A 21,451-nucleotide genomic window follows, 5' to 3' on the forward strand; every position below is an offset into this window, starting at 1 on the left:
GTGCCTCCATTGACAATTTTAATGGAATTAATATCAGAAAAAGGTTGGTAATGGCGGAAGGTACTGCACTGTATCAGGAAAGCATCACAATACATTCATACAATGGCACACTATGGGCATGCAATATTTTGAACATTTTGGAGTCCAGAAATAGCCTTAATGCTGTCTTAGGATTCTTTTTCCACTGTTGATGTGATTTGCTGAACATTGTGATGTGGTGTTTCGTTACCTTCGACAAGATTCATGATATCTGTCAGATGTTGATGTAATCCGTTGCCATGCTCGCCGGGAGTGATACTAGATGTTAATAAGGTATTTGTAATTGACTTCTATAATGGTCTGAACTCAGAAATTACACCATCAAATCATGTCAAGTTCCCTCCAAAGGTGCTACACTGTCATCAAATCTAGTCATTAATACCAGTTGGACAGACTGTCAACGATGACAAAATTGTTTTCTTCTGGTCTGCAGCTCTTCAGTGCATATAAATCCCTGTCAAATGATCTTAATTAAAATGGAAGTGCATAATTTATATTGGAAAGAGTTATACGGCTATACTGTTGAACATGCATTCTAAGTCATCACCTTTGACTGTATCCTTGTACACGGCACCTGTATGGGGCTTAGGCTGCTCTTCCATTGGGCCCTACCATGGGTGGAGCATATCCCAAAACTCTTTGCTGGTCGGATAATCTTAGCTGCTGATGGGAGGACTTCTGTGGACTGCTAACAGATGGTTAGAGAAAATTTCAACCAACCGCCAACAGTCAATGGACAAGAATCCTCCAATCAGTGGCAAGGATTATCCAATCCGTGTAATTTTCAGTTGTCCCCATCCATTGTAGGATTCAACAGAATGCCTGTATGCTGTACATGTGAGCCATGCGTATGGATAGGAATGCTTGATAACTAACACATATATTTGCATCTGGCACTGTATCCTTCCACTATCTTGAAAGGTAAATAGTTATGTGATATTGTCATTTATAAAATTTCGTGTCAGCTGCACTTGGTTGCATTGCTTGCTACTTAGACCATCAGTTAAGAACCTCTGATGTTCATGGAATCAGTCTGTTGATGTCTTGATTGTAAGATCGATTTTGAGTCCAATAGCATTTTCTACATTTCTAGTTTATTGCTTGGGCATGAATAGAAGGGTTTAAGGATGACTCCTGTCCTACTATTTTGTAACTTTTGTAATTGCATGCAGGCCTATATTGAAGCTGAAAACATGAGGCTGGAGCGTGAGACTTGTCAGTTCTCAGCAAAAGAAATAATCATTAGAATAGAATATAAGTACTGTCCGAATCTTACCATAATAGACACACCAGGACTGATCGCTCCTGCTCCAGGTCGGAAAAATCGTGTTTTACAGGTCCGTTGTGAATAACTAGTGCAATACTTTTGTTCCCGAGGTGATTATTGCCATGATAGTTTGTTGAGTTGTTTTACTATGCTTGTCAGGTGTGATGGAATGATACTTATGGTAGATTGACTGCCTCTATAAATGTTTGGTTTTGATAAAAGGCTGGCGTTTCTTTTTTCAACCAGGCAATGTAATTATCTTTGCCTCTATAATATGCCTGTCAGGTGCGTTGAAATGAAAATGATGGTAGCATGACTGTTTTCATGATTCTTTATGTGAATCATGGTTTAAAGTCAAATCAATAATTTAAAAACTTCAAACCATGGTTTAGAGTCCCAGTATAACCTATCATAACAACTAGGGGCTGAATCTGTTATGAGCCAAATATATCAGCCATTATGGCTGATATTTTTGTCACTTCTTTCAAAGCAATATGCTTTTTAATATATATCAAGTGTTAAAAACTGAGACACTGATCTGCTCATTATCAACCAATAATTTTGAAAAAAATAAATATCACTGTTAAATTAATTATTTAAAGTTTTAATTAATATTGATTACTTAAATAATTCAATAAATAGAAGGGTATTGGTTGTAATGTACCAAAATAACGGCGACTATAACACAATTTATCAGTATGTTTTTGGCCATAGCAGCTATTATATTGCAGGAGTTTATTTATTTATTTATAAATTTTTTAAGAAAGGTGATAATTTATCAGGCAAAGCCAAGAAAACCACAAGAAGCAAAGTAAGACCGGAGAAAAACAAGAAAAGGTAAAAAGACAGGAAAAGAGAAAGAAAAAAGATAATAATAACAGAACAAACAACAAACAGCCCTTCGGCTGCAAAGAGATTCTGAAAAACCTCTAAAACAAACTACGGGGCCCACTAGGACCCTGGAGAAGACCCTAGCCGAATTACTCAGATTCCTGAAGCAGCGGTTGTGCCCACACCGTCCACAGAACCACCAAAAAGATAACCCTCCATTTCCTCTTTCCCAACGCTCCACCATGTTTGCCATGCCAAACATTGAAGAGTTCGTCAATTGACTGAGGCATAACCCACGAAATCCCAGCCAAACGGAGAACATTCCACCAGATCTCTGCGGAGAAAGGACAGTGAATAAAGAGATGATCAACTGTCTCCTTTGTTCTTAGACATAACAAGCAGGCATTTGGCAGGGAGATGCCTCTTTTGGAAAGAATGTCGATTGTTAACACTCGCTTCCTCCCCATGTGCCATCTGAAACCTGCCACCTTTGGGGGCATACTGTACGACCAAACTGGACCAGTGCGAAAACCTCCTGAATAAACCAGAGGAGCGGCCAAAGCTCTATACAAGGAATGGACCGAGAAACGACCAGAGATCGCCAAAGACCAGCACATTGAATCAGCCAGGGATGAGGAAGGCATACAGTCCTGCAAACGATACAACAACTGAGATAACTCATGGTTTTGAACATTGCACAGATTCCTGTGCGAAGGGGGAGTCCAAACTCCACCATCTCCCTCAGCCCGGAAACAATCAGCCACCAAAACCTCAGGGAAGGGAAGGATTCAGCCAGGGAGGGAGACCCACAACATAAGTCCAGCCAAAATCTAATTTTGGATCCATTCCTCAGGACATTATTGTAACCCCATTGTGTAACGGGGTGCCTCGATATATTGCTGGAACACGTACACACACATATATAGTGAAATGGTACTATCAGGTCGACCTCATGGGAACTTCCCATGAGGTCGAGCTGTGTGGGCCCCACTGTGAAGTGTGTCGAACAACTATCCCATCAGCCAGATGTACCATTCCATGGTGGGCCATGGGCTTAATAATCAAGTCAATCCATGACTTGGGTGGGCCACACCACATACAACAGTTGAGAAGGGTTACCCTCCCATTAAAACATTCAGAATCGTATATTGGGCCCACTGAGATTTGGTTCACAAATCCAGACCATCCATTATGTGCGTCTCATTTGGATGAGGGGTCAGACCAAGTTTCAGCCGCATCCAAAGCTCAGGTGGGCCCCACAAAGTGATTTTATATGTTTTAGGCATGTCTTCACATGGTTTTAGATGGTATGGCCCACCTGAATCCCATATATGGCTGATTTTTGGCATATCCCATAACCTAAAGGGGACCCATCAAATGCACGGCATTGATGTTTGACACACATCACGGTGGGGCCCACACAGCTCGACCTCATGGGAAGTTTCCATGAGGTGGACCTCATAGTACCATTTCCCACACACACACACACACACACACACATATATATGCACACACACACACACATACACACACACACACACATGTATGTATGTATGATGATCTAAAGTCTGAACCAAGCTTTTTGGTATGCTTTGATGCTGATTTGCCACTAATCAAAATTTGCTTTGAGTGGAACATTGTAATCATCTAATGAATGGACCTTGTCCCACAAACATCAAGCTGTTGCTGAGTTTCTCATGTTAGTGCCTATTCATACACTACTGCCTAAAGGGTAAGGAACTGAGGATGGTCCAAACATTGTAACTTTTGGACCACAGCCCATTCATGATTGGACCCACTGAATGGACAGCTTCTATCTTATCTTTGTATGCCACACATGCAGCAATGGTAGGGAGGCACAATACCTCTCATGCTTCCAGAGGCAGTGGCATCTGCAAGACCTCAATTATGGAGGATCTAAGAGGAATGCTACCATGGCCAGCATGCTAGCTTGAAGGATGACCAGGAGATGTAATGTGCACCTCTCATGCATATCTGTGTCTAAGAACACCTTTTGATGTGAGTTTGTTAAATGGAACTATTGATGAACTGTTGTGATGGATATTGCAGAGGCCATCTTACAAGAATTGTGACTCCTATGGGATTATGTATTGTAATTTTTATAGATATACATGCAGCATTTAATATCTACTTTTTTCATGCCATGGACTGATTGTGTTCTTCAACTTACATCGTGTGGCTCAAGGATAATTCCTTTGTCTGGTACAATCAGATGCAATTTTAATATGCTTTCTATCATGATTGGATAGGTTCGGGTTGTGGACCGTGACCAAGGTATTAAAAAATGGTTACATAATGGTACATGGGAAAATGGCCTGTAATGACCATAATGGCCTGTATTGTAATGGTGACAGTGGTAGCTGTTATGGCCACCATTACCATTATGGAATACCTTGACTGCGACATAGCTTTCCAGCATCTCCTCTTTCATTCTTGCATCTTCACTCAATTGATTTTTCTTTAAAAAATTAGGATTGGTATACTGTATGCCATGCCCATAGCAATGGTGGCAACATTTGTGGCAGGGTACTTGACCTCCCATGGGTTGTGTCATTATGAATATAAGGCTAGCAGTGTTGAGGTCATCGTTTGCATCTCAGATAACCCACAAAGGAGGTTACATTTTACTTCTTGAGTTTGCCTTTTACCAACTTTCTTTTACCATGTGTTGCTGTTTCAGGGGCAAGGTCGCGCAGTGGAAGCCCTTGTACGAGCTAAAATGCAGCATAAAGAGTTAATCATATTATGTCTTGAAGATTGTAGTGATTGGAGTAATGCCACTACACGTAGAGTAGTGATGCAAGTATGTGTGACTTTTTAACTGTCAGTTTGTGCTTCTATTCTCTAATCTCTTCCCAGACATTCACCATATCAAATTTTTATTAATTTTCTTGTCAAAATCATAAATAGTGAAGTCAATCTAATTTTAGAAGGAAGAATGTGAAATTTCTTTCTTTGATTGCTGCAGATTGATCCTGAGCTATCAAGGACTGTTGTTGTCTCTACCAAGCTTGATACAAAAATACCCCAATTCGCACGGTCTTCAGATGTGGAAGTTTTTCTCAGGCCACCTGCTTGTACACTTGACGGATGCATATTGGGTGATTCACCCTTCTTCACATCTGTGCCTTCTGGAAGAGTTGGTTCTGGACATGATTCTGTTTACCGATCGAACGATGAGTTTAAACAGGTTTTGTATTTCGAGCCCTAGCTTGATTTCCTCATGTTTGTCTTTTAAAAAAACAAAATTTGGAGAAAAGTAACTAGAAATTCATTAGAAAAAGGGGAGAATGGAATAAATTTTCTTTCTTTCTTTCTTCTTCTTCTTCTTCTTTTGTACTTTTGCTGAAACCAGCGGAAAATTATACACTGTTCAAATGGCTCCCTGGGAACACTCTCTCACTTAAAAAAAGGGCATCGATGTCAATGCCGAATGATTGTGGTAAAATGTGTAAGATCAATGTTCACATATTCTTATTTCATCCTTGAAAGAATGCTGGAGATAGAATGAGATATCTGCCGTCTGGCTTCTGTTTTCCAAGTGCATTAGCATTCTAAACCTATGATATCCTTCCATGTACTGGTAAACAGGGAGCATTAGGTTGTCACGAGTTGTGTAAGTTGAGAATTTTGACCTGGAACAACCCTCAGGCAAAATTGTCGACTAATCCAGTATGTCTCTACATTACTCCGAATACTGATGAAATTTAAAATATCTTAGTTGTGACTCGTGAGCATGTCAAATTCTCAGCTGGTATGAACATTGTCAATCCAGTTTATGGTTTGGAGCTTCTATACTAAATCTTAAACATCTACCTTATTCTTTTCCTTCTATCTTCTTGTTCTTTTTTCTTGGGTAATTGCAGGCTGTGTCTTTGAGAGAGTTGGAAGATGTTGCATCGTTGGAAGAGAAGTTAGGCCGGCCTTTGTCTACGGAAGAAAGAAGTAGAATAGGTGTGAGCAGACTGAAATTATTTTTGGAAGAGTTGCTACAGAAAAGGTACAAGATATTTTGCTTCATCTGATCAGGTGACTATGAAGCTGGTCTTCTTTACTCTGAAATAAATTCTACCTGTGAAATTTGGTGGCAAAGGTATATGGAAAGTGTTCCTCTAATCATTCCACTTCTCGAAAAGGAGTACCGGAGCACGACAAGAAAGCTAAATGAAATAAATCAGGAACTCAGGTGAGTAGTTGATTGCTTTAGGATGACTCATAGACCTGGAAATCATATTTGAACTCATAAGCACCTAATGATTTATTAATCTGGTTTGCATGAAGCATTTCCATTTTCTGTGGATTGTGAAGTTGCATAAATATTTTCTTCTGGTTTTGTTCCTTGCACCTCCATGCTTGAGATTTTGACCTAGAAGCACAATTGTAAAAAGGAAAAAAATGTTTGGGAACAAGTAGGATGATACGGATTTTTCTGGAAAAATAAAAGTAGGATGATCTGGTTCTCCATAGTTAGACAACTGTTTCTTATGTTTGCTTACATTATGTGGGCTTATTCATATGCAGTGATATGGATGAAGTAAAGCTAAAGGAGAAGGGGCGCACATTTCATGATTCTTTCCTGACCAAGGTTTTTATCAGTTGGAGCATCCATAAATATTACATATTTCATTTTTTACCGTCTTTATGATAGTTTCATCTAAGAAAAAAAGCTTTTATGATGGTTACTGATTCCTTGCTAGGTTGATCAGCCTATCCTTAAGGTTTTTTTCTTTGCCTAAAAATTTCACTCGAGATGATAGAAGCCCCAAAATGGAGTTCATGCCTGTAAATTAGTCAAAACACTTTGATTCTGTTTTTGTGCTCATCTTCGGGTTCTACTCTCCTCAGCTGTCATTGTTGTTGAAGGGGACTGTGGTAGCACCTCCTGATAAATTCGGTAAAATCATCTTGATTTCATAATTATTTTCGATTGTTTTGCAAATGTATACTTAATTTAGTTCTACAAAGTGTGGGATTTTTGTTTCTATGTATATATATATTTTTCAGCTGGGCATGACTTGAAAAGTTCACCTCAATCCCCTTGACTTGGGCTGCAGGGGAAACACTACAAGATGAGAGAGTAAATGGAGGGGCATTCACAGGCACCGATGGTCACCAGTTTCCATCCAAGTTAATCCCTGTAAGTTATATGGACAAAAATTTTGTTACCTTGTGGCAATTGAAATGCTTTCACCCCATCCACAACATTATAGAAGAGTCACATGCTTGCTTTTGGTGACGTGTTTGGTTTAGCCATGGTTTACTGATTTTACACATGGCGTATTTCTCTTCACCCGATTGCCACTAAGCTTTTCTGAACTTCCTCCATGAGTTGTATGCTTTTAGAATAACCTGTAAATTTTATGGAAACTTCTGAACTTACGGTCTATCCTTAAAAATCATGAAATGCCGAAAAAAATCATATGCAGTGGCAAAAAAATGTGGCTGTCCATATATTCACATATTTCTGCAGTGGACCGTCTTGAGGCAAATATCAATTTAAATTGAATGCCAAAGACCACTGCTTGTTAGGAGAAAGTTTGTCATTTGTTAGAGTTTCCAATCTGATAATGTATATGCTAACTGATCGAAATGACATTTGCAAGCAACTTATATCATTCGCTGAACTGATCACTTACGTAAGTAGGGTAAACGTATATTACTGCATGAATAACGGGTTGGCAGTAGGTTAGAAAGGCTACTGGTGGTATTTGTTTCCTTATAAATTCTGAGATAATTTCACTCCTTTTGACTCTGCAAATATCGGTAATGGTAATTAAGACTTCTATTGTCCTAAGAACTTTATGATGTGAAATTCTGGTATTTTCTTGATATGCAGCAAGCAGTCACCAAAGATCAATCAATATTGTGGAACCTTGACTCTAATTCCCCCACCCTAAGTGCATTATTAGTGTTTTGTGAATTAGACTTGATTGTGATCCTTCAGAACCCATCCTATGCATGTGTGCATGTTTGTGTTGATGTGCTCGTCTTTATGGTTTACCCGTAAATAGGCTTGTGGTTGTGCTTCTTGTCTAGGTCCATGAGGTGGGTTACAAGATGTTTTGCCATGTGAAATCCTTAGGTCATAAAGTGCATGCAGCATGGACTAGCACCTTTCAATGGGTGGAAATATACAGAGTCAAACCCTATGTTATTGGATATTCATCACATTTCTTGTTAAAAGTATTTTCTATTTTTTACCTATTATCATAAGGCGGTTGAAGTAAATAATTCTAAAATTAAAGTCATTTTACAGTTTTTCCCATCTTAATATAGTGTGCCTATATAAGGCGGTTGAAAAGGCTTACGACCATGTTGACTGGGAATTTCTGCAATATATGCTGCTTCGTATGGGTTTTGGAGACAGATGGAGAAGATGGATCAAATCGTGTGTGGATTCGGCTCATTTTTCTATCCTCTTAAATGGTGCTCCCAAAGGCTTCTTTCCTGGTTCGAGAGAATTACGACAAGGTGATCCCCTATCCCCTCTCCTATTCCTCCTGATTGGAGAAACTTTGTCGCAATTGATCCTTAGTGGGCAGAGTGCAGGATTTTTCCTAGGCATATCGATATCAGGAGTGACCACTCGTATTTCCCATATTCAATTCGCTGATGATACTCTCATCATGGTTGAAGCTGATTCTGATTCTATCGATAACCTTCACACGACTTTAAGATGTTTTGAGGCAGTGTCGGGTTTAAAAATCAACATGGCCAAATCCAAAGTATATGGGGTGAACCTGTCGGATCTGGATCTTTCTACATACGCTGATATCCTTGGCTACTCCATGGATTCTTTTCCTACGTCTTTCATCGGTCTCCCTCTTGCTATTGGGCCTCCTTCGATTGCGATGTGGGAAAAAATTGTAGACAAAATTCAAAAGAAACTTGCTACATGGAAATGCTGATACCTCTCGATTGGGGTAGGATCACCCTCATTAAAGCTGTGCTTTCTAACCTCCCAATATACTTCATGTCCCTCTATAGATGCCCGGCTCCAGTCAGGAAATGTATTGATAATCTCAGACGAAACTTCCTTTGGTGTGGTAAGGAGACTCATAAGAAATTTCATCTTATGGACTAGAAGGATGTGTGTAGTCAATATCGGAAGGGGGGGTCTAACATTAAAAACCTAAAGATTATGAATTCTGCTCTTCTGGGTAAGTGGACCTGGAGGTTGGGCAAGGAATCTGAGGCGCTGTGGAGCATCGTCGTCAAAGGCAAATATGGTTCGTCTCCTGGTGGATGGTGGACCAAAAACAATTCATCATACAGGGCCTCTTACGTTTGGAGAGGTATTCTCCGTCATAAATCGTCTGTGATAGACAATATAGGCTTTGATCCTGGTAATGGGATGAGGATCAGATTCTGGGAAGACCATTGGGTAGGAGATTACACCCTGAGAAGTAGATTTCCTAATATCTATCGCATTGCTGCTGATAAAGAAAGTATGATAGCAAGCTACTTCACCCAAACAGGTACCGGAGGGGTTTGGGAAATTAATTGTCTTGGGAATTTGCACGAGCGGGAGGTTGAGGAGTATGTAGACCTGCTTCAATGCCTATCTAACGTGACTCTGGATCCGTCTTCCCCATATAATATGATCTGGAAGCGAGATAAGTCCTGCACATTTTTGGTCAAATCGTTATACTTTGTTCTTGCCTCCTCTCCTTCCTCTTCAATGCAGGGTTTCCCTTTTCTATGGAAATATGCTGCTCCCCCTAAATACATCTGCTTCGGATGGCTGGCGGCTATGAACCGGATCCTTACAATCGATAATCTCAGGAAGAGAGGGATGCAGCTTGTTAATATCTGCCTTTGCTGTATGAGAAGTGAGGAATCTGTCGATCATTTGTTGGTCCACTGCCCCTTTATTACTCAGATTTGGTGGGATTTTTTGTCCAGATTCAATATTGTCGGTTGTTTCCTAGATTCTGCTTCGTTTATGCTCGCATCTTGGCATGGTTTCAAATTGGGTAAAGTTAAGACTAGAGCTATTTTTGAGATATAGTGAGGTTGGTGAGTCACACTCCAAAACCACTATTTAAAGATGAATCGCACAGCGGGGAAAGCTACGACGACCTCCAAAAGAGCTACGACGACCTCCAAAAGAGTAATGACGAGCTCTGGGCCGACTTCGACGACAACCATAGGGGTGGCGACCAGTGAAAACGACAACGACGGGTGTCTCGACGGCGACGAGGACGAAATCAAGGTGGCGTTTCGCAAGTCCATTCTACCGTACGAGGAAACTAGGAGGCATCAACACTCTTCGTTGGAAGGGGTATATAATCCAGGAAAGAATGCAAATGACTGGATTCAGGTGGGTGACAGACCGCGAGTTAAATCCACGAGGAGCAACAATACGATTCCTTGCCGGCCCTTTTCATTAAAGGCTACCCGCTTGGCTGGTACCCTTTGAACCTCGAGAGAGTGTTTGGGAGGGCAGGCGCGGTCATGGATGTAATCATGCCCAGAAACAAGAAAACCAGCGATGATCGGGGATTTGCCCTTATCAGGATGAGCTCCGAGACTGAGCTGTCTCGGGCAGTGGAGATGTTGCATGGGCAGAGCTTTGGAGGGGAGAAGCTGCTAGTGCAACGAGCTAGATTCGGACCGGAACGAAAGTTTAACAGGCCCACCCTCATCCCAAGAGCAGCAAATAACGATATATCCATCCCAGTTCATCAACCCCTTTCTTTCAGGGACGCGCTCCTAAAATCCTCCCTTGATAAGCACCAGCCTCCAGCACAGCCATCATCCTCACAGCGCCAGCCCGGTCCCTTGGATCTGCAATCGTCGAACCTCCATACAGACTCTATCCCCCCCAACGAAACCCCCGACCCCCCAGATGCCATTCGAATCAATTCCGATGTCCTCCTTAGAGCCAAGGAAGCGTGAAGGATATGGTAGTCATCTTGAGCCCCACCATCGATCAACTCAACGACTGGATTGATGAGTCCACCAACGTTCGAGCTGGTTCTTTCAGCCTTCTGCCTATTGATCATAACGAGGTATGGGTGAAAGGCGATCCGGGCGTTAACCTTGATCCTCTGTTGATGGCAGGTGCCATCCACAAGGATGATTTGGTCAAGGGAGTCATCCCCTGGAATGAATATTCTGCGTTTGGCTTCGAGGAGATGTGAATTCTCGTCTAGGGGGTTCCTTTCGTGGAACGATCGTTTCTTCCTTGACGTCGCCTCGTGTTTGGGATCCTTGGTAGAAATCGATTTGAAGACCAGTTGGGGAGTGGAGATGGGGGTAATACGACTCCGAATTAGTATAAAGAAAGGTCTGCCCCTCCCTCCATCAATCTTGATTCTTGCCAACAACAGATCCTTCAAGCTTCCTGTTCAGAGAGAAGGGCCCAACTTTCCCCTCTCGCGCTGGGGGGACCTCTGGTGGAGTTGGGTTTCTTCTCACCCGCTAGAAGCTTCTTCAGGTCGAGATAGAGAAGAAGATTATAGTCGTTCTCGGTGCACCCGCGGAGCACCGGATAGTTTCTCAGGGGTAGGTGAAGCCAATAACTCCTTACCAGCGAAGCAACCCGTTCTCTCTCCACGTGGCGGGCGTACAGGCATCTCTCCGTCTCGAGCCGCGCCCCCTGTTAGTCCGTTTGATCCGTCTACCCTCCGTGGTGCGAGGAGAAGCTCTTTCCCCTGTAACGAAGTTGCTCGCTCGATTTCGCCAACACGTGCAGCTTCCGAACCTGGAGTTGTTAAGGTGGTGGCCTTATCCGCGAGCCCACGTGGCGACCATCAGGTGACGATTCAACCTCCTAACCTCAGCTTCGACTACGACCCTCCCACCCTGATCCCGCCTCCACCTAGTGTCCTGCCTCGGTAAGAGACGAGGGTCTTTCTCCCTTTGATCTCAACCGAACACCTGTCTCCCCTAAACTACACCTCGCCTCTTCGTCCTTCCTTCCGTTTATTCCCCCTGATTTGGCTATCGTTTCGTAGGAAGAGGATTGTGGTTTTAGCGATACTGGGCTCACCTTGTCGGAAGATAGAAGATCTCAACTGCAACTAATTCCGTTTGACATTACTCCAAACCCGCCATATGTCGAAGAAGATTTGTCCTTCTCGCTATCCCCTTCATCCTTAGTGACTTCCACATCTGCTTGCATCTCTCTTCCTTTTGAGGACTCCGATCTCAACCTCCTATCTCTGTTCCAGGACCATACAGGCACAGACGTCATTATTGCCAAACCTCTTCAGAATAGCTATCACAAAAGTTGGATTGATAGAGGAAGATCAGAGGGCCATGTTGAGTAAGAAGATGCAGAGAAAGAGGTGGATTCGAGACGCCACGGGTCACATTGGAAGACTGCCGGGCCTCTCTTTCGGCGACTGTCCTGAGGATTATCTCGCACTCTTTCAATGCGTGGAGAATAGGGGTCGCCCATTGGACCCCCAACAGATCCTCTTTGAAAAGAACTCCAAGGGGTAGAAGGAAAAAAGAACAGAAGCAGAACTCTATCAACTCAGAAATCATTCCAGCGACATTGGACAAATCAGAGATTAAGGGCTTGTTTGATTTTCCAGTGCACTGGTAAATGCTAGGCAAAAGGGTAATAATTATTTCCTTGTGTATTTACAAGGCACCTGATTTGACTACTTACTTTTTTACACGGAAATCGAAAACATTACAAAATATATATGGGTCCCACTGTGATGCATTTCACTTATCCACACCGTTCATCCAGTATACCTTTTGAATTTATAGTATGAGCAAAAAAATGAGGTATATCCAAAAGTCAAGTGGACCACACCATACGAAAACAGGAATCGAATACTTACCGTTAAAAACTTTGTGAGGCCACTGTTTCTTTTGGTGTGGGCCACTTGAGTGTTGGATCATCCTCATTTTTTGGCTCACGCCTCAAAATATTGGGGTAAAACATATGGACGTAATTGATATATCATATACATTACCTTGAGGTTCAAAAATTTTAAATAACTATTTGAACCGGTTCCCAATGCAGAAGTTTCCCAGGATTTTCAAACGGATGAAATGGTAATAATTACCCATTTCCTGGGTATCTACCCAGGCTCTTGGAAATCAAACACGCCCTAAGGGAGTACGGGGAAGTGAAGTTGCCCCATGAAGATAATTTGTTGGAATGTTCGGGGGTTGGGGTCCAAACAAAAAAGGAGACTCATCAAATCCACCTGCAGCAAAAGCAACCCCCAGATTATCTGCCTTCAGGAAACTAAGGTGAAAGCAATAGATGATCGGCTCATGAGCTCTATTTGGAAAGCCACGGATGCTACCTGGGTGCTTAAGGAAGCTTCGGGAAGTTCAGGCGGCATTGTTATAGCCTGGAGATCCGCGCATTGGACCCTTCTAAAAAGCTCGGTGGGCTCTCTCTCTCTCTCAGTTACTCTCACGAACAGTGTTTCAGGTTCTTCCTATCTTATTTGTTCGGTCTACGGGCCCACCAACAACAATCTGAGGAGCAAGTTTTGGAAAGAACTATCTTCTGTCTGCCAGAGTTTCAATGGCCCTATCTGCTTCACCGGGGATTTCAACACCATCAGGTTTTCGGCAGAGAAATCTTCTGGGAACTCCTCTTCTTCCCAGATGGCTGCATTCTCAGACTGGATCGATAATAATAGCCTTATCGATCTTCCCCTTTTAGGTTCCCATTTCACTTGGACTAACGGGAGGTTGGACCCAATCTTGTGCAGATTGGACCATTTTATTATCTCCGCTGAATGGCTGAACCTCGAGCCTTCCTCCTCTCAGTCGATTCTTCCCAGGACAACTTCTGATCACTGGCCTTTGATCTTATCGGCTGAGGAGGTAGATTGGGGTCCGAAGCCGTTTCGATTTATTATTGCCTGGCTTCATGTGACAGGTTTTAAAACGATGGTTGCTGATTGGTGGAAAGAAGCTCAGTATCGGGGTTATGCAGGTCACAGACTGTGTTGTAAACTAAAGTTCCTGAAAGATAAACTCAAGCAATGGTCTAAAGAGGAAACACATTGTTCGGAGCAGGAATTGGATTTGATTCTCATGGAAATTCAGAAGATCGATTCTCAAGCTGAAAGCAGCCCTTTGTCAACCCAGGCTCTGGCGAACAGAATTCAGTTAGTTCAAGCTCTCTCAGCAAAAATTTATCAGAAGGAAATTTCTTGGAAACAGAAAGCCTGCGTGAAATGGATCAAGGAAGGTGATAGGAATACGAGCTACTTCCACAACATTGCTACAATTCAAGCTAGTGTTAACCGTATCAGCTGTATGACTTTAGATGGCGTCTGGACTGATGACAGAGACACGATCAGTAGATTTGCGGTTTCTTTCTTTCAAGATCTCCTCCAAAAAGAGAGTTGGGCCAGACCGCGTTTGGACAACCTTTCTTTCAAACGCATCAGCGAAGAAGATGACAGTTTTTTGGACTCCCGTTTCTCTTCGGAAGAAGTCCAAAAAGCCGTGATGGACCTGGGTGGCGATAAGTCTTCTGGCCCAGACGACTTTCCCATTATCTTTTTTCAGGCGTTCTGGGACCTTCTCCAAGAGGAAGTGCTCTCTTTCTTCAACAAATTCTTTGAAAGAGGAAGATTGTCATCAAACATCGGCGCCACTTTTATCGCGCTGATTCCGAAATGATCGGGAGCCTCCGAGTATAAGGATTACAGACCTATCAGTCTCATTGGAAGTTTGTACAAAATTTTGGCTAAGGTGCTCGCCAATAGATTGAAGAAAGTTATTGGTTCGATTATAAGCCTAAATCAGTGCGTGTTCATCCTAGGACGTCAAATTACTAACGCTGCCCTTATCGCCAATGAATGCCTTCACTCTAGCCATCACTCGAAGAAGAAGTTTATCCTCTGTAACTTGGATATGGAGAAGGCGTACGATCACATGGATTGGGAATTCCTTCTCTACCTGATGAAGCGTATGGGTTTCGGTGACGGTTGGAGACAATGGATTGAGGAATGCATCAGCTCTGCCTACTTCTCCGTCATTTTAAACGGATCCCCGAAAGGATTTTTCAAAAGTTCTCGCGGTCTTAGACAAGGTGATCCCCTTTCCCCGTTCCTCTTTCTAATCATTGGCGAAGCCTTATCTGCTATGCTTCTGAAAGCTCAAACGGAAGGCATCTTCAGGGGAGTTCAAATGAAAGACGTGAAAGACCCGCTATCCCATGTTCAATTTGTGGACGATATCCTAATCTTCTCTGAGGCAATTCCTGAATCCGTTTCTAATTTGCGTATAGTAATCAGATGCGTTGAAGCAGTGGCAGGGCTGAAGGTGAATTTACCTAAATCCAAATTATTTGGGGTTAATTTGGATGACCAGGAGAATGCTGAGCTAGTTGATCTTATGGGATGTGTCTCGGGATCCCTCCCTACTGTTTTCGTCGGTCTTCCATTATGTATTGGGCAGCCCAAGAAGCAACAATGGGAAAAAGTCTTTAAGAGATTCCGTCACCATTTAGTCGGGTGGAAGCGTCGTTACCTTTCAATTGGTGGGATATTCACGCTTATAAAAGCAGCTTTGTCCAACCTCCCCACCTATTTCATGTCTCTTTTTCGTTGCCTTGCTGTGGTCCTCAAGTCCATCGACACGCTCAGACGCAACTTCCTTTGGAGTGGTAAGGAAGACAGGAAGAAATTCAGTCTGATGGAATGGAGGAAAGTCTGTAAACATTTTAAAGATGGAGGAGCTGGTATCAAAGATCTTAGACTGATGAATTGGGCCCTTTTAGGTAAATGGATATGGAGACTTGGCTATGAAAAGGATAGTCTATGGAATATTATCATTAAAGGAAAATATGGGAGTTCGAATGGAGGCTGGTGGATGAATGATTCTTCCCTATATAGGGCTTCTGCGATATGGAAAGGAATCAGCCAGATGAAAAAAGAGGTCACCCGTATGATTGGTTTTGAAGTGGGAAAGGGAGATTGTATTCGGTTCTGGCAAGACACTTGGATAGGAGATATGTTGCTGGAGGATAAATATCCTTCCATTTTCCGGGTGGCGAGAAAGAAGAATAACTTCATAGCTGATAATTACTCCCTTGTAACTGACAAGGTTGTTTGGAATATCCCATGCAGGAGGAACCTTGAGGATTGGGAATTTGATCATTTCGTGGAATTGCTGCAGTTCATCCAAGATGCATCTCCTAATTAGGCCCGCAATGACAGTATCATTTGGAAAGCTGATAAGTCATCTGTGTTCATGGTGAGGTCTTTTTTCAAGATTCTCTCAGCCAACAATGGTACAAGCCCCTCTCAACACTCCCACTTTATTTGGAAATATGCCGTCCCCCCAAAGCTTCAGATCTTTGGTTGGCTGGCTGGGAACAATAGAATCCTTACCCTGGATAATCTTAGAAAAAAAGGAATGATTCTCCCGAATATCTGTTTATGCTGTATGTCCTCTGAAGAGTCAGTAAACCACTTGTTGATCCACTGTTCCTTCGCCTATTCAGTTTGGTCTGCCATTCTTTCCTGTTTCAAGATTAGTTGGTGTTTTCCCAAGGACGTGGATACGCTTCTGAAAGCCTGGCATGGGGTTAGAATAGGCAAAAATCAAATCTAGGATCTGGCAGACGGGAATTTTGGCGGTGTGGTGGGCGCTTTGGATTGAAAGAAACAAGAGGTGTTTTCAGAATGAGGCGAAGCCCTCCCACTTAGTTTCCTCTTATGTTAAATGCTTCATTGCTGAATGGGCGTCCCATAGGGATGGGGCCAATTTAGATCTTTCTTTTCTTTTGTCTTAAGGGTCTACCTCCTCAGCAGCTCCCTTCTTTTGTGTTTTTTCTTTCTATCTTTTAATACAAGTTATCTTTCAAAAAAAAAGAAAGAAAAAAAGACTAGTATTTGGCGTATGGTGATTATCACCATTTGGTGGGTGGTTTGGAAGGAAAGGAATGAAAGATGTTTCAACGACACTCAGTCCTCGGCTAAATCAGTGGGATCCTTTGCTAAAAAGTTGATTTTCGAATGGGTGGTTAATGTTTTGGGCTCAAGGATTATAATCTTGCCTTCTTAGGCCTGTAGGTTGTCCGGTTCTGCTATCTCAGCAGTCCTGTGTTGTTTGTTCCTTTTCTTTTTAATAAAATCTCGTTACTTCTATATATATATATATATATATATATATATATATATATATATATATATATATATATATATAGTGTGCCTATATGTACTCCCACACAATGTAAGATATGGATACATTGCTCATTGGCTGACCCAAAGTAGCTGGGAGAAGGCTGTGGTGATGATGATGACAATGACGACGACGATGATGATCAGGTGAAATATGACTGCATTACTGTTATTCATTTTCCAGTGGTGGTTTCGGGGATATTTGGGGCTGCTATTGATACTGCAGCTATTGCAAAAGAATCATCATCACCATCATTTTATTGGTGTTGTTGTTGATGATGATGTTAGGATTTTCGATATGCAGAAGAACATAAAAATTTTCCAAAATCCAATTTTTAGATTTACAGCTGTATGGATCCCTGTTTAGATATTGGCAGGTTTCTAGAAACCAAAACATAAATCCTACAATCATGATTACCTTGATTAAGCTACCAAGAAACTGTCAAATTTGCCGATGCCAATGCTTCTACTGGAAGGTCTTTTCGTGATCTATCCCAGATTGAAAGGTTGAGAGCCAAACATGTCCGTCCTGGAGTAAGGCCAGGGAGATGCATAGAGCTGTCCACAGGTGGACCCCACGTGTGGAACTTGTGATAGGATGGAGAGTAGAAGGGCTCTCTCTCTCCCTCTCTCCCTCCCTCCCTCTCTCTCTCTAGGTGACACCCAAAGGGGTGGGGACATTCAAGGCTCTCTTTATTACTGTCCTCTCCTTCTAGGACAGGATCTAGCACCCTACAGTCTTCCATATGCCATGCCTTAACCCATGTACCCATTGTTCCAATCCGTCCCCTTTTATGGCCATCCACCATTGATCCAATACCTATATAAACTAGATCTAACCATCAGAGTCTGATCAAGTGTGATCAAAACCTTTTTAATAGTTGGAAATGTTTATAAAACCTTTTCGATGCTAGGCCCAATGGAAAAACCACTTGATGAACACCTGATCCCCAAGATCTAAGCCATAGAATAGTTTCTAAGAAACTAGTGGATCTCTTTTTGGATCATGTGCGCCTCAACCAGATCTTCTTGTATGCACCCAGCTACGCCCACTTTTGTTGGCCGCATGATGACCTTGTAAAGCGAGCGAAAGCACATGTAACCAAGTCCTTAAACTTCTTATTCGTCCTCAGGTCTAAGGATTAATCAAAACTAGTACATCCACAAGTCAATTGCTGTCCAAGCATGACTAGCCTCACAGTCTAGAGATTTGAGATTGATCCACCAATGCAAGTGTCAAATAGGCCCAACACTAGGAGCTTATTCCCATGACAAACTCACACTCCTATGGGGGGGCTGATGGTGGTGGAGGTCTTCCATCCTGACTCATCATCAAATAGTAGTAGTAGTAGTAACCACAAGTCTGTACTATAACATGCTAGGTGGTCATGGAACAATAGGGTGCTAAGATCCATTGTCCACAAACTCTCCTTTGGTCAGTGACCGTTGTCCACTCTCAAGTTCCCAAGGAAAATCGAAGGAATCTCTCTCCTTTAACCCATGTTCATATATGATTTAAGGTACTCCTGCACGTTAACTGTGGCATCATAGCATTTCCATTCAAGACCCGTGGTTCTCATGATCTACGGATAAGATCATCAATATCACATCCATGGATAAGATCCACATTGGTTTTCAGGGCACAACTCCAAAAAATGATAGGTAACATGGGCTTGCGGCTGAACCTCAATGATGAAGCGCAACTATCTACCACTGAGCTACAGGCTGTCTTGCATTAAGTCACAAAGGATTTAATGTTGGCCAGTTTTACTAACATTGTTGTTGTTTATTCCTAACCATTATCGTTAGTTATTTGTTTCTTGTCATACACCGTATTCCTAACCATTATCATTAGTTATTTGTTTCTTGCAATTTAGTGTGCATGCTTCAATTGTCAGATTAGAATGGAAAGTATGTTCCGGTCAGTGAATTGCAAATAAATGGCTCAGTCTTCTTCTTTTCATTATGACATTGCTAACTTTCTTCAACAATATGTTGGCAGACTCTTCAATATACGCAATTTCTTTTTCCCTTGCTTTGAATCCATTACTTCAAATTTTCATTCCCATTCTATCTCAATTTGTTAGCTTGCAAGTATTTATGATTGGTACCTTTCTTTTAGAATGCTGGAATGCGCCTATATGGGGGTGCACAGTATCATCGTGCAATGGCAGAATTCCGTTTTGTGGTTGGAGGAAATAAATGTCCACCAATTACACGGGAAGAAATAGTTAATGCATGTGGAGTTGAAGATATTCATGACGGAACAAACTATTCTAGGTAACCATAGTGTTCCACGTTCATTTCAATCATCTATTGTGGTTTTCTGATATCACAACTTTATCTTGCTCTAAATTTTATTGTATTATTCATTTCTAACTGTCAGTAACTTTATTTTTTTTTTCTGCATTTCCCGAAAAAAAAAAGTAACTTCATATTTTCTACTTTCTTATCCTAGGACTGCTTGTGTGATTGCCGTTGCAAAGGCTCGTGATACATTTGAGCCTTTTCTTCATCAGGTGAAATATTCAGCATCATCTCTTGATGCATGCTTTGCCATTTACAGTTTACTTCCATAATTTATTGTATTTCTGTTAGACCATGGAAAAGCAATGGGGTCCTTGGCCATCCTTAATTGAGATCTGAACTGCAAGTAAGAAACTCATGAATGATTCCTGCAAATACTACCGGAGCATTGGGTTACAAACTAATAACTCTCATCTACCCTGCATCGTAAGTGTTTAGTGTTTGTTATAAACATCTGTTGGATTCTTGTATTTGACGGTGATCTAGTTCATTATGTTCTCTTACAAAAATCAGCGACTTTTCTTCTTTTTTTTTTTCTCCTTGTATCTGGCAAAATTTATGAAACAAGCCAGAAACAAATCTTGATCAAGTAGTCGAGTATCATCTGTTGAAATTGAATCAAGAAGTTTATTTATTTTTCCTCAGTTTTAGTTTTAGTTTTTAGTTTTTATTCCCCCCTTGTTTGTTTTTTGGAATTCCAAATAAATCTGCAAAATGTTTCGGTAGAATGTCTCCTGTCTTGAACATGTGAAGTAAAACAAATTAGGTCTGTCAATGGGTTGGGTTCGGTTCAGGTCATGTGGTTCCCATACCTGGACCCACCTAAAACGGTTAGGTGTGGGTCCTGTCAGGATTGGATCCAAGCACCATTCTGAGGTCTCATGCCCGGATCAATCTGGTGTGTGTACCCATTGGATCTTAGGTCCTTGGCTTTGGGTCAGGCCCAAGTTGAATAACTACATGGTCAGGCACAGCTGATGGACTGATTTGATCTCACAAATCTTTGCTATATTGGCAAATGCATTGGGAGTAGATGGGTTATCTTACATACACCCGCACATACATATATGTCAACATTACTGTTAAATGAGGACCGAACCTGGACACTACAGGTCTTGGTTAGAACCAATGTTTTAAATATCTACGATATCAGCTGATATATCCCACAATATATCATGTATCCCACCTGTGCGATACGAAATGCACAGGTAGTGCCGTTATATCCCCTTGTTTGATCCAATGAGCATTTTCAATTTCCAATGCTCTTTTTTTTGAAATTATGTTAAATCAATGTCAAATGGTTATAAGTTATAACTCCATTGGTTCGTCATGTTTTGCATGAAAAATCATGCGGTTGGAGTTTGATTTCGATATCCACTAGTTTTTCACATTCTCCATGTTTCTTTTTTTTTGAAAATTTCCTTGAACCAGCTGTCAATTGAGACTAATTTCGTAGTATTTAGGAGTATTTGATGAAATGACCATCACATACACTTTAATTTCGAAATTTGAGTGTATGTGGTGCAATTTGAGGAAAATTCGAAATTTCCCAAATTTCTACCAAGTTGCTTGGAATGTTGCACTCCAAACATGAAATCAAGCATGTGTGAGGGCTAATCTACCGATTTATTAAGTCCTCGTCAATTTTTGGTAAATAAAAATTATTTTTAATTAAAAATTAATAAAAACCTATTAAAATAATTATTTTTTTTTTTGAATTTTCCCTTCAACCAACTGTCAATTAAGACTAATTTCGACTTTACATGTTATGCATTCAATTTGAATATAGTTGCATTAGTTCAGTCAAACAACGAATAGCTTAGGATCCTATCCAAAAGAAACCTATTGTGCGCACTTCTTTTTT

The 21,451-nt window shown here is 41.5% G+C and overlaps 1 protein-coding gene across 1 annotated transcript in view; it reads left to right on the plus strand.

Annotated features, from left to right (window-relative positions):
- Window positions 1-21,451, plus strand: part of LOC131236568 (dynamin-like protein ARC5) — a 42,625-nt gene that overhangs the window by 13,192 nt on the left and 7,982 nt on the right. The window contains exons 2-11 of the mRNA XM_058233838.1: window positions 1,212-1,376; window positions 4,839-4,961; window positions 5,127-5,348; window positions 6,025-6,158; window positions 6,252-6,344; window positions 6,680-6,743; window positions 7,004-7,052; window positions 7,213-7,295; window positions 19,403-19,560; window positions 19,739-19,799. Coding sequence (XP_058089821.1) covers window positions 1,212-1,376; window positions 4,839-4,961; window positions 5,127-5,348; window positions 6,025-6,158; window positions 6,252-6,344; window positions 6,680-6,743; window positions 7,004-7,052; window positions 7,213-7,295; window positions 19,403-19,560; window positions 19,739-19,799 — 1,152 coding nt within the window. The remainder of the gene's footprint in view (window positions 1-1,211; window positions 1,377-4,838; window positions 4,962-5,126; window positions 5,349-6,024; window positions 6,159-6,251; window positions 6,345-6,679; window positions 6,744-7,003; window positions 7,053-7,212; window positions 7,296-19,402; window positions 19,561-19,738; window positions 19,800-21,451) is intronic.

This window comes from Magnolia sinica, chromosome 2 (assembly GCF_029962835.1).
Source record: "Magnolia sinica isolate HGM2019 chromosome 2, MsV1, whole genome shotgun sequence".
Classification (NCBI taxonomy): Eukaryota; Viridiplantae; Streptophyta; class Magnoliopsida; order Magnoliales; family Magnoliaceae; genus Magnolia; species Magnolia sinica.